The sequence below is a fragment of the Limulus polyphemus genome, unplaced genomic scaffold (assembly GCF_000517525.1).
Source record: "Limulus polyphemus unplaced genomic scaffold, Limulus_polyphemus-2.1.2 Scaffold1308, whole genome shotgun sequence".
NCBI classification, from domain to species: domain Eukaryota; kingdom Metazoa; phylum Arthropoda; class Merostomata; order Xiphosura; family Limulidae; genus Limulus; species Limulus polyphemus.
The window spans coordinates 241,937-255,911 of NW_013666918.1; the positions used below are offsets into that span (position 1 = coordinate 241,937).

Below are 13,975 nucleotides of genomic sequence, written 5' to 3' on the forward strand. Positions count from 1 at the left end.
CTAGGCATGTTGTAGCACAAGAAAATTAGTGTGCAGACCATTATAGTGCTCTGTGAACACAAATTAGTTAGCATAAATCAGTTAAATGACAAAAAATTAGGTGTCTATTTACTTTTGACCACTCAGTGTACATAGCTACCCACAAGCAGTTCTCACACTTCATTGATTAATTTCAGCAACTCATTGTACTTCTCACAAACAAAACCCAAAACCCTCAAGTAATAGGTTGCCTGTTAGGAGCAGTGAATCGGTGGTCTTCTAACTTGGATGACTACACCACAATCTGTTTAGGATACTGCCTCAAGAGTTCTGACTATGGTAGTTAACCCCAACTTTTTCATAGCTTCCACTGTACTAAGAGGTTAGCATCATCAGTTCATCATTGTCAAACTCGTTGTTTACTTATACTGGGCTTTTAATAATCAAAACATCAAAACAAAGGGTTAATAATCAAAACATCAATATTCCTTTATCTAATATCCATAATATGTTTTATCAGTTTACAAGTAATTTTACAAACAACCATCAAATTATTTTCATTACACATAGCAAACAACAGAATACAGGAAGGTATATACATATATAATATATTATTAATCTTAACCCACTCTAGTGGTTCTGTCAGAATTCTGTCTGAAATTAGGAGAAGGTCAACTAATCACTGTGAATGATTTAGTCATATAGTGCACACACACCTTCCACTTAGAATAATGTTCATGTAGGTACTGATGATACTTGCAATGGATCCTTTCGCTGCACTCGAGTTGACGGTAAGGTGGACGCTCGAAGTCTTCTAAGTTGATGCACCTGACACCTAGTCTGTGGACTAGGATCTGATTCTTTTCTCTACCCTTGGTGGAGATTTTTGTGTATTGTCACTGGATATCCTGATACAAATCCACTAACTCATGAGAACTGTAGCCACCATCCGATCATCTAATCCCATGTAGATAGTTGGTGCACCATGCTACATGTCGCCATTCTTCAGAATATGATACAAGTCCCAGCCACTCTGAATCCTTTGATTTCAATAATGGCTGCTTAAGCTCTTCTTTTCCTGTAAGCACAAGTCTGGTTTACAACTCTTGCTACACCATCATATCACTATACCTCAGATTTAGTTTCACCAGTTTTATGATTCGACACGTTCACGATGCATTTTGTCTTTGGTCGGTTGAGCACTTAACCTCACACTTCACTCTTGGTGCACCATCGTTGATATCTTGCTTCTAATTTATTAAATTTCTTGACTCTTGAACTGTTCTTCGTCACTGATTAACTAAAATGGGTCAATTTTTGAATGTTTTTTCTTTTTAAAGCTGTCAATTTTGCTTTATTACACTAACTTTATAATCAGCTAACCTCATTGATTCGTTAAACAAACCTAATTTTATTAACAGGCTATACAATCAGTCCATGTTTTAATTAGATGGGTCTTAGTCATTTAGTCTTAGTTATTTTTGAATTTGTATAGCCCATCTAATATCCACAACTTTATCCAAGCCAATATGTCCCATTTAATATAAAATATTATGCTTACTAGTATTTCTTGCATAGGTAGCATGACATCTCTACCATCTAACAGAAATAATGGACTTTTCTGAGTAGACTCATTTTCAGCTCTTCAATATGCCAATAATAACAAGGGGATCTCTTAGTACCAAGTTTTCTGATCTTTCTTGCAGTATTGAGAGATCATGTCTAACAGAGTTCAATTAAACCTTTCTACTAACCTGTTAGCAGCTGGGTGATTAGCTGTAGTTTTGATTTTCCTTACACCTAGTAACTCACAAACTTCCTTCATTAACTTAGATATAAAGTTACTGCATCTATCTGTTAGTAAATACTGTGGTATACCATGTCTAGTTACAATGTTATTCACAAATGCCTTGGTGATTGTTTCTGCTTTTTGATCAGGTAAGCATATTCCTATTTAGGTAATCTGCGACTACTAACACATATTTGTTTCCTGTGTAGGATGTATGCAATGGGCCTAATATATCCATAGCTACCAACTGAAAAGGCACAGTTAAACTTGCCATTCTTTGTAAAGGAGCATTCCATAAGTTTGTGTTCATTTTTCGTTTCTGACATTCTGTGCATGAACCACAATAATCTTTAATATCTTTTCTCATATTTAGCCAAAAAAATATTTTACTTATTCTGCTGTATGTTTTCATAAAAGCTAGATATGCTGCGAATGGCATGTCATGATAGGTTCTCATAACTTTAGTTTTAAGTTAAGTGGTACAACTATTTGCAATGACCTGTCACTTTCAACTTTTTTGCATAAGATACCTGAATCTGATGTGTATTGTGTATCTTCTCTCTGTAATACTGTTTCATAGGTCATTGATTAATTCATCTTTCTTTTGCTAGTTAGTCACACAATCTAAATCCCAAATTATTTCTAACTCATCCTCGCTTTCAGATCTTATCTCTTAAACTTTGTTAATCACCTGTTTTTCTTCAGTTTCTGCATTTCCGATTTTGTTTCTACTCAAAGAATTGACATTAGAATGCTTTCTACCTAGTCTACGTATTACTTTATAATCATAATCCTCTAACAATAATGACCATCTCGCTAACCTAGAGGAGGGATCTTTTAATGTTATTAACCATCTTAACAGTGCATGATCTGTGATGATAGTGAACTTTCTACCATACAGATAACAACAGAAAGTTTTAATTCTATACACTACAGCTAAGCATTCCTGCTCTGTCACTGAATAATATATTTCAGCCTTTCCTAACTGTTTACTCTGATAAGCTATTGGATGTTCCTTTCCATTTTCATCTAACTGAAATAATACTGCACCTATATAGCAAAACCTGAAGCATTTGTGCTTACTTAGAATAAACTCTTTGCTGAAATCTGGGTAGCTTAGAATTGGTGATTTTAATAAAGCATCTCTTAATTTCTCGAATGTCTACTGTCTTTTATCTGTGCACTGGAATTTTATTTCTCTTTTAGTTAACTCTGTTAAAGGTTTCAACAGCTCTGGAAAATGTGGTATAAACCTACTATAAAATCCTAGAATTGCACAAATGTCTTTTACTGTTTTAAGCACTGGGTAATTCTTACAAACCTCTAACTTTTTTGGGTCATGCTTTACACCATATGCAGTTGCCATATGACCTACATATTTTGCTTCTTTTTTCAAAAACTGACATTCACTTGGTTTAAGATTTAAGTTTGCTTTCCACAATCTATCAAATACATGCCTTAACCTTTCTAAGTGTTCTTCAAAACTTGCAGCGAACACTATGACATCATCCAAATAAAAGCATTCCGAATCTTGCAAGCCTCATAATACAACATCCTTTAATCTGTGGAATGTTGAAGGAGCATTGAATAAGCCAAAGGCCATTCTATTAAACTGATATTTGCCTGAAGGTAACACAAAAGCAGTTTTAACTTCATCTTCCTCTTCTACCTCTACCTGCCAATACCCACTTTGTAAATCTATAGATGAAAATTACTTACTCTTACTTAACCTGTCTAATGTCTCTTGGATATTAAGTAATGGATAGATGTCTTTAACTTCACTTTCTGATAATCTACACAGAACCTTAATTTTCCATTTTTCTTAGGAACTAATACAACTGGAGATGCATATGAACTACTACTGTCCCTCTATTACACACTTACACATTCTTTTAATTCTACCCTGTGCTTCTCTGGTACTCTATAGGGTTTCTGTGCTATGGCTTGTTGTTATTCATCACTATTCTGTGCTTAACCTTATTTGCACAAGTGTTAGGGTCACTTTCTCCTACAAATATATCTTTATATTCTTTTAGTAACATTATTAGATCTTACTTGTTTCTTTTTTACACATCCTAAGATAGAATCCCAATCTATCTTATTTTGTTGAGCCTGTTTCTTGGTGTTTCTAGCATTATGCTGTCCTACTGCAGCTAATGTTTCCCTACTACTAGTCTTTCCTACTACTATATGCTTAGGCATTATTACTTTTTATTCATTTACATTTAACACTTTTATAGGCACCGTCTCTCTTGGACACTTTACTCATACAAGCAGCTATATAAACTTCTGCTTCTTATATTTCAATGGGTTCAACTAACACTTCTTCATTACGCTTAGAGTCGGGTACTTTAGCTTCAGCGATAAATTGACTCCTCGGAGGTACTTCATTTACTTTAACTAATCTTACAGGTACTCTTTCTTTCAAATACTCCTGTTGGAATGCTCTGTTGCTTATATTAGTCATAAGTGTAGAGTTATATGAGGGGTTTGAATTACCACTTCCCTGTATTCAAGTCTTATTTGCTACCTTATTCTGCCTTACTTTACTATCACTTACTTTATTCTTCGTTTTCTTAATACTACTACCACTATAACTTCTGCTAAGCTTAGAGCTTTTCTGTTTATTTTTATTCTCCACATTTCTTTTTGAGCACCTAATATTCCTACCATACCAACTGTGTTGTGTGTCACTAGAAGATCAGTGCATTTGTATTTAGAGAACTGATCTTTAGCCTTGCTAATGCTAGTATTAGGCATCTGACTATTAGTTTTAGTTAGCAGGAAGGTATCATTTGTCTTAACTGTTGCACATAAGTCCAAAGATTCAAGTCTTTCAAAGCTTAAGATCTCCATTTCCATGCATAGCTTACAAGAGTTGAGAGATATTTTAGAAATCCTACCCTATAATGCCATCTGTTTCTAAGTCTATCTGCTTGCAGATATAAAATGAGTGTTCTAATTCTAATTCTCATATTTTCATCTGAACCTTATATCTACCTAGCATCTTAACAGAATGCCCTGATATAAAAGTTAAAATATACTTAAAAACTTCCTTCCAAGCATTATTCAGCAATGTCAGATTCTTATCCACTAGTTTTGCACTTAGTAGTGAATATCGAGCACCTGTGTTAACCAATAACTGACATGCTATACGTTCTATTTCTACTAGAACTACTGGTGATACTTCATTAACACTATGTTATATATCTTCTTGTTTTAGATATAAACCAGAAAGTCAAACCTCTGTGCCATGATCTCCTATGACATCCTTTCATAAAATGTCAGTAATTACTTTCTTGTACTTATTATTGGATTATTTATAACCAATAGAAAGACAAGATTTCAATCCATTGATTCTTATATAAGGCTAGCTTATTTTCATGATAGGTTTTAAATTATTTGGCCCACAGATTCAATGTTGCCATTGCCAAAACCACCTTTACATAACAAGGGAATTATTTTAATTCACTTTTGTTAGAATTGTTAATTTTAATCATTTTAGTTAGAAAGCCAGTTAAATTATAATATTTTTAAGTTTGTTTTGTTTTTTGCATGTTAATATTTTGTGTTCTTAACTGCATATTTAGAATAAATAAAAATTATTTGATGTACTACTGCCACCATTATAAACAAAATAAGTTTAAGTTTTGTTGAGGGCCAAGAGCAAAAACACAAAAGGCCAAAAGTAAGTGCTAAATTGGATTTTTTATATATAGTTTTAATTTATTGTTAGAAAAGTAACTAAAATTAAAAATTAGAAACTTATTAGGTTACATAAGAAAACATAAATGAAAAATCAAATTAAATTTCTCAGAGAAGTATTCCTGCAAGATGATCATGCATTACATAATTCAATACTTTGTTTACCACAACCTGAGCTACATGCTCGCTAAGTGATTTATAGCTCTGTTACACAGGTTTAATAGTTAGACGCAGTTCATAGAGCAATAAAGAAATAAAATTAAATGAAAACAGATGTAAGCTGTTATGAGCCTGTTTAGAATAAATAAATAACTTTCTGTTACAACCTGTAGTTATTTTTGTGGTAGTTACAAGGTCAGTCAAATGGACCAAGTGTATAAAGTGTTAGGATAGACAACTATAACAGATGGATGTGTATAAATTCTGATTTTTTTGTGCATAACATACTTGTGATGTTTACTAAAAGCTTACAAATGGTTTTGGAGATACACTTAGTAAATTTGGAATTAAAGTGAACATTAATTATCCAATGAGAGATCTGTGTATGGACCAACACTGCGTATGTAGGGTTAATGAAGAAAAACAGCCATTATCTAGTGAAAATAGATAATCTAGTAACGATGAGTCTTCTTTAACAGTTTTCAAACAGAAAAAATGACAATTTTGTTCTACCATTTATTTCTTTATCTAACAAATCAAAAAGTTGATTCTGAAAAATCAACAGCATTTATTTGAAAGTTTTTAACTTGCTGTCACAATGGTAAAACAGTTAAGTTAAATGAAAGTACTGATTAGTTAAGTAAGTGATTTATGTTGACTATATAGTAAACCACTTATTTAACTTTTGCCTTAGACATTCTGTGATCATGAAGAAGAGGATTCAAGTGAAGCATCAAGCTAAAGACAATATTAGTTCTGTAGTTACTACTTTGACTCCTGCAACAACAACTAAACACACACACACACACAAAAAGAGTATGCCTACTGAATTTGATGATGATAAAGCTGATAGTATGCGAAGAAGATTGAAGTATTTCATCATTCTCCAATCCAAGTACATCATCATTCTTCATTATGGTGGTCCAAAAACATAAAAATGAAAAATTATTTTGCATGATATTTGCCTATATTCCACTATCCCTAATGATGTTGGAAATAGAAAACTGGATTCATTTGTGCATATTTAGAGGTGGTGCAACTTGAACACTTCAATATCATTATACATTATAGGGAAAGACAAACAAACATATGCTACTGTGGTTTTTATTCACTAACAAAGCTGCAAAAATCACTAGTAAAGTGAATTAAATTTTAATAGTGTCCTGCATATCTGAATAGCATATAACTATAATAATAATAATACAATAATTTATCATATCACTTATGACATCAAATTCTCCTTTCTGGAGTTCAGAAATGTCTTGTTGTAGGTTAACTGTGTGGAGAAGGTATTTCTTTTGATCTTCATCCTTAGTGATAGAAGAGTTAAATACTTGAATCGGAGCAATACCTCTCTCTCCACAATCATTCACAACTTTCAACCTGCCAGATGCCTTCTGCATTTCTTCGTATTCCGGAATTTCTTTCAATTCTGCCAGCTCTTTTTCCAGGAACATCTTTGCTTTCTCTTTCCCATTTAAGTTTAAGATGTTGAACATGTTAGGAGTCCTCTTTGTTACATAGAATTGCAAAGGAGCTTTGATATTGCAGTTCTTCCCCTCTAGTCAATGAAGGTTTTCTTTCTTCTCTGGAATATTGAGATTCTTCACTATTTCACATTAATTAGTTATCTGAACTCTTCCATGAAACAAAGCCAAACCGAACAAGTCTTCTGACAACTAACATAAAAGTCATTTGAAGCTAGATATTGCAGCAGTTGCAGCTGAACGATTTGGATATGCAGATAACTTTAACATCATGTTGAGGTCACTGAAGGGTGCAACAATTGAAAAATGGTGACATCATATGGCATGATGCTGGATTGCTGCCTATTAAATGCAGAAGCTGCATGGTATGTGACCCAACTATATTGAATTATAAAATACTGTAGTAATAATATAACAAACTTATAAGAACATGCAACAGTATGATTGTTTGCAAAACCAATAAACAAAGGTAAGTAAGAAAATTAACTGGAAAAGTAAACTTATTTTTCAAATTTGCTCTACCCTTAAATATTAATGTACTTAGTTCAAAATTCAGTCTGAGGAATGAAAAAATGCACCAGGAGCTCTCATTCGCACCTTTTCATTTTTTACCATATATGCATGGACCACCCTACTCCTTTTTCTATGTAAATCATAAAGTGTCAGAAGCCTGTAACAAGTTGGCATTACTAGATTCATGGATAAATGTTGCCTGACCAAATCACGAGCTTCACTGCTTCTTTTCTTGGCTTTATATACAAGTAACAATCCTTTCCACATTGTTGAAAATACTTACATAGAGGACTTCTTTCACAATGCATATATCTGCAAACTTCCAAAAGTGCATGCAGTCTGAGTTGATTCATGAACACTTTGTAAATTTTATATTGTTATAAAATAAACTACTATATACAAGATATAGTAGAGATCATATAATTTTATTTTTGTATATGTAATACCTATTTCATTGTAATTCTAATTAGTATAATTCATAATTAATATTATTAATAATTATAGTTCATTTCAAGCAGCTTTGAAGACTTATAGCAGATACTATGTTAAATTGCTAAAATGTGCTCACTTGATTCTTGTGAGAACTAGAATATTTTGTAATCATTCCACAATAACTTCAGGATAAGAAAACGTTCTAAGCACACTTATTATCATCAATTAGGTAAATTAACAGATGAAATATTAGGCTTCCGTGAAAAAACATTCATTTTGGAGGTTCTATAGCTTAGGCAAATTTAAAACTTTATTTGCAGAACTTATCATGCTAGAAACCTGAATGTACTTGTTACATTACTACCCGACAAATACTACATTTGTATTCTAAGCCTACATTCATATTCCAAGAGCAGCATACCAACTGTGAACAAGTCTTGGTTTGATTTCTATCAAAGCTGATAATATGTAAGTATGAAAGTTTCATAGAAGTCCTTACTATTATTATAGTAATAACTGTTTTATAGTTTTTGCTATGGTGTCAAAAGACTGTTTGATCTTTGGCTGATGATTCAGCTATATTTAAAAGTATGAGGGCAAGGAAAACTTTTTTCTTCTGATGAAAATTAAGGCTGAACTATGTGACAGTTGCATTGATAATTTTTTAGCCCATGCTGGCTTATAGAAAGTAAATGTTCAATTTAAAATGCTTTTAAAGAATTCTATGGATTTATCAAGAAAACACTGGCAACTCCAAGATCTATCTCTCTTACATACATACACAGATACATTCATGGAGATAAATAAAATATTTACTTAAATAATTTTTGTTAAAGCTCACAATTAAAATGTGGCATGTATTGGCATTATTCATACACACAAACATTTGAAGAAATTTGAACTATGATAGTGAGCAACAAATATTACAACCTTCATAACACATGGTGGTCAAACTGGATAACATATGAAAAAGGTAACAATAAAGTTTCAAAGCAGATGAATTATTACAGATTAAATGGAAGTATATGAAATAACCAGTAGAAACAAATGAAATAAAGTTAAAACTTACTGTTTTAGACTGTATGATTTACCGAGTTTAAAACAGTGTTTAAATCAATATGTACTTATGGTATTATGCATATTATTTCATATTGTTAATATTTTTGACACATTTAAGCTTCTTTCTTTTTAACTGGGTATAATAAAATCCAAAAGAAACTGCTTTATTGTTCACAATCTCTTACGACATTCAATAAATGCACTATGCTACTATCCTCTTCTTAGAATGTGATGCTCTCAAGAATAATTAATTATGAAATATCAAATGCACTACAGTACTGTACTTGGAAATTTTACTCGTATATTCATAATGGTATTTATATAACTACACATATGCTCACAACATAAAAAATGTACACAACTTAACAACAGATTATTTCACACAATGCATACTAGGATCAATGATAAAACACATGTAAACATCAAACTATATATAGATCAGAGATGTTGCTGAAGTTTGTAGAGCTTCATATACATATTAAAAATCCTTTCACACTACTATATATATGTATATATATATATACTAAAAATAATTTTATTCCAGAGTGAGAGGGGGAAGACAAACACAGATCACCTCCATATCTATGACCAGTAAATGGTAATAAAACAGTAGTCTAAGAGCTGATGAAATAAATGCTTGTTTTAATAAAGTTTCCTTTTTTTGGTTTACAAAACACAACATTTTTAAAAGAAAAGCAGTTATTTACCAGTGAGATAAAAAATAATTATGCACACAATATTTGTTTGAAAACAAGATGTTATCAAGAGTAAGTAGAATGATCAGTGCCATTGTATATATATATCTAGTTTCTAATTCTTTACTGTACACCAATAGAATTCAATCAAATTAGTAAGAAAAAAAAATTCTGAACTTACTGCCGTTCACGGAGAACAGAAGTGATTTTTCAGCTGTAGTGGGTTCAGATGAAAAATTTACATCTTCAGTTCTTGCAACATTCTGTACCAGAAAACACAATATTTTTTGCTCTTGAAAGACTTTGTGTACATAAGAATTTTTCCAAACTTGTCCATAAGTTTAAAAGTAAGTATTATTTTAGATTTTGAATGTCATTAATTTAGAGCATTTTTGCCACAGAAGGATATAAATGAAAAGCTAATCTTAGCACAATACAAGTCTGGTAGACACTGCATAATACTGTAAATGAATGTCAAAACTATGTTTCTGGTATAGTTAATGAATCAGCTAATAAGGAATCCTTACCTATCACCATAATGTATGGTATAACTGACAAGGTCAAATCACTAACTGATTGAATATTTATCTATCTGTATTTCTAACTATTGTGAAAAACTACTAAAGAAATTAAACATATTAAAACATTCAGTAAGACAATATTAAAATTTACACAATACGTTGAAAATCTTTAAGACACCAGGTCTTACCTAATAATTTCTACATATTTCTATTAGTCACTGACCCACCATCATCCAGAAGGAGACAGCAGTGAAGAACCCTATTGCACTGTTTATATATCTTGAAACATGTTGCTATTGACAGAGGATTTATTGGTAACATCACTGATATAATTTGTAATCAGTTGTGTAACAAATTAAAATTTCACAATGTATTAATCTTATAGTTAGTAGGGTTGAAAGAAAGAATAATTGGTCTGCCATATGTTCAAATGATTTCCTCATATACGGGTAATGTTTTCATGAAATATATTACTCGTCACATAACATTTCCACCATGGGTTAGTCATTTTACAATTTGCTACAAAGATAAAATCAAATTAATAGATAAATGTGGTATTCATAAAAACTCTTGTAACTGTGGTCAAATGTATATTGGTCAAACACATAGACATTCAAAAGTTATAATTTTCCTATACTGAAAATGTATTTCCAATAGGTACTTAGCTCTTCTTACATAAATAGCTATTCTTGTTCAGTGCTGTGCTCTATATGCAAAATTTTTTATTTTGCATGCCACAAGCCTTGAAACTCCCACCCATCTGGAATTGACTAATTCAAATGCATCTTGCATGCAATTTATTATGCGACAACCCTTCGCCAATAAGGGAGTGACACTCTCTTGATGCACGTGACTCCTTCTATTTAATTCTAACGAACTATCACTTCGGGTGTTGGCAGTAAATGGAAGCACCAGTTTTCAGTGAGGAGGAAGGGTGGGAATTGTGAGGTACCTATCAGAAATATATTTTCAGTATAGGAAAGTTATAATTTCTAATATGGTACATTACCTCTTCTCACATGAGAAGCTAGAATCCCACATTGAATAGGTGGAGGGACTGATCCAAGGGAAAGAAAGAAGCATCCTTCGAAAGTGTCTCAAGGACACTCCCCAAAAGTAAATCTTCACAGTCGAAGATTGTACGTGGGAGACTGCACCACTTCTGAACCAGGTATACTCTTTGCCCATTGTGGAAAGATGTCACATACATGGGTGGAAAGATGATGGAGAACATTCAAATGGGAGAGAACTATGGCAGGATAGTGATCCAAACCATATATTATTTATTAAACTCAATCCCTGAAAACAAAAGAGTGGGTAACATTAAAGGATGTGACTCTAGGTGTAGAGTGGCTAGGGCATGATGGAACATGCACAGCAAGTCAACTACATCTAAAACCCATGCTACTGGGAACCGAGATCCACAAAGGGGTAGAATGAGGGTCATAATGTTGATAAGTCAATTACAATCCAAAACCCAGCCACCAGGTACCAACATCCATGTGGGGGTAGGAAATAGGATCAAACCACTGGCAAGTTGTCTACAATCCAAAACCCAGGCCACTGGGAACTGACATCCAAAAGGAGGTAGGAAAGAGGATCATATCATCTTCACATCCAGTTCATGAGACCAGAGGGAATCTCATACTCCCTGACCTATGAATGGGCACATGATACCAATGTAAGAAATTGAATGATTGATCAGGGAACCCAACATCTGGTATCAAAAAGATGTCTGTGTAATGTAAACTATCTCATTCAAAGATATAATGATTGGAACAACCCCACATGCAGTAACATTCTCAGAATAATAAGCATTGAGGGATAGTGGAAGAAGAAGAAGAACCATAGTAATCTTGCAAGTACCTCCACTCTACCTCACAACACGGATGGAGTAAAAAGAGTATAAATGAGTGATGGAACAGAAACATCTGTGATACATGTGTGAGGACTTAAGTTGATTGGTTCAGCTCTAAATCCAAAATCTAGCCACTGGGGAATAACATCCACATGGGGGTAGGATGATGGATCCCAATCAAAGTGGTGAACTGCAACTTTGATGGCCCACTCCCATGTTACAGAGTGGAGGATACCTCATCATCATCTACACCAGCAGAACACCACCTCCCTACTCTCAACTGAATGGTTATATAATAATTTATATATATTATTTGTATTTCATTAACACATTCAGGAGAATGCCTCCACAGTTTACCACTCCAGTAGCTTGGAACTGGAAAGTGGTAAGAACTCTCAAACTCCATTAGAAGAAAAGGGGAAGATAAAGCTTGGTGGAGAGACTGGAGGAATGATGACACCTGAGACAGTGCAATGGGTGATCACGAAACCCTGTTTTGAAAAGCAGACCATACCGATTTATTCAACACAAGGTATGACAGGGATAGGCAGCTATCCCCTTTTGCTTTACCCACATAGTCCATGGTTGAGTACAGTCCAAGATGGGCAAACTAATGAAGCAAAAATATTGCAAGGGTAAACCTACAAGAGATCTTGTGTAACACCCCATCTCCACAGTGTGCATTGCATGGCCACGGAATCATAATATGTAAGTCGACATGGTCTTACAATGCAGATTTGAATGGTTAAAGAATATCTAATCAGGTACCAATTGCCACAGAGTGGGATCCAGAAAAAAAAGGGGAATATGCTCCTGAAAAAGAAGAGGTATATACATTAAAAGGTAACTGTCACAGTCACAGTTAACTGTCACTTATCCATTGTCGAGATCAATATCCCTAGTGCTCAACTATTTTTTCTTGCCTCATACATATTAGTTTGATAGACAGTTAAATTGCATTTGGGTTTCACTTTTATAAAATATACAAAGCATCACCTTGCTCTATAAGGCTTAAGTTACCAGGCATGTAGAAAAAGACTGTGCCAGAGGCTAAAGTAACTATGCTATTCATATCTTTCTATCGCCCATTGATACCTGTTGACATGTGTGGACACAAATAATCAACAGTAAAGCAAAGGAAAATAAAACATTAAAATTAAACTGTTAGAGAAAAAGTAAAAATGTGATAGATTCTATACATTATGAAAATGAAATATAAAAACTGTAAGATAATAAATAGTATTTTTTTATACTAAAAATTAAAATCACTTTGCAGGTGAATTATTCATAGTCCGAGTGCAAATAATTACATTAAATAATGATTTTTTTTTTTATTAGAAATAGTAGAAAAAATCAAAATTAGATATGTTATTTCTTTGAAACTACATACTCTTAAAAAGGTTTTTGTCAAATTTCAAATAAATTCATCCACTAGTTTTATTTTTAGAATGAAATATAATGATAGTGATGGTAGGTCATACTTATCCAGTAACTAAACTGAAATACACATCACAAAAAATATGCCACTGTCCAATTCAATACTTAACTCTTTCAATACGGGGTCGGTCAGTGCGATGACCTAGTAACCATTTTGTGCTTGTTATATTTTTTCACGCTATAACTTTTAAATTCGTATGCAAATGTTAACGACATTTGGAAGATTATCTGTAAATATTACAATGCTTTCATATGCAAAATATCTAATTTTTATATTAAGTTGTCAGTTTGTAAAGCAATGTTCTCTCTTTTTTTTTTTTCTTATCACATCTTGCCTATCT

General features: G+C 32.9%; 1 protein-coding gene across 2 annotated transcripts in view; it reads right to left on the reverse strand.

Moving 5' to 3' along the window:
- LOC106463034 (mucin-12-like) overlaps positions 1 to 13,975 on the reverse strand; it is an 81,521-nt gene that overhangs the window by 35,118 nt on the left and 32,428 nt on the right. For both annotated transcript variants that reach the window (XM_022390444.1, XM_022390445.1), the window contains exon 4: positions 10,000 to 10,081. In XM_022390444.1, coding sequence (XP_022246152.1) covers positions 10,000 to 10,081 — 82 coding nt within the window. The remainder of the gene's footprint in view (positions 1 to 9,999; positions 10,082 to 13,975) is intronic.